The sequence below is a fragment of the Glossina fuscipes genome, unplaced genomic scaffold (genome assembly GCF_014805625.2).
Source record: "Glossina fuscipes isolate IAEA_lab_2018 unplaced genomic scaffold, Yale_Gfus_2 57218, whole genome shotgun sequence".
In the NCBI taxonomy this organism is placed as follows: domain Eukaryota; kingdom Metazoa; phylum Arthropoda; class Insecta; order Diptera; family Glossinidae; genus Glossina; species Glossina fuscipes.
This window is the reverse complement of record NW_024000893.1, coordinates 655-1,057: the sequence shown is the minus strand read 5'-3', so window position 1 is coordinate 1,057 and position 403 is coordinate 655. Positions and strand designations below refer to the sequence as shown.

Here is a 403-nt window from a genome sequence, read left to right as displayed (position 1 = left end):
TAATACCTAAACGTTGCAGGCGCCGGAATTGTATTTTAGAAAACTTTTTATTCACCCTTAATTTTCGGTACTAAACGCTCGTATAAAGGCTTATCCTCTTGTGTACTCTCGTGAAATATGCGTGTATCCAATTGAGCGGCCAAGAGATTGTTAGCGGCTGTAACAGCGTGTATATCACCGGTTAAATGCAGATTAAAATCTTCCACAGGTATAACCTGCAAAATATAAATAATATAATATGTGAGATGTTGTATATAATATGTAGGATAAAAGATACAAAATATGATTTAAGTTATAACGAAGACGAGTGGCAGTGGAGATACGTATATGGACTTATCTCCCATCTCCAATGTAAAATCTCTCTTTTTCTTTGGGCTTTAGGGTGAAGGCTTAGTCCTACCAT

At 36.2% G+C, this 403-nt stretch overlaps 1 protein-coding gene across 1 annotated transcript in view; it reads right to left on the bottom strand.

The window, feature by feature from the left end:
• Positions 1–25: 25 nt before the first annotated feature.
• The window catches only part of LOC119643143 (C-1-tetrahydrofolate synthase, cytoplasmic-like), a 598-nt gene continuing 220 nt past the window's right edge, over positions 26–403 (bottom strand). The window contains exon 2 of the mRNA XM_038042488.1: positions 26–272. Within this exon, the coding sequence (XP_037898416.1) occupies positions 48–272 (225 nt within the window). The 3' untranslated portion in view covers positions 26–47. The remainder of the gene's footprint in view (positions 273–403) is intronic.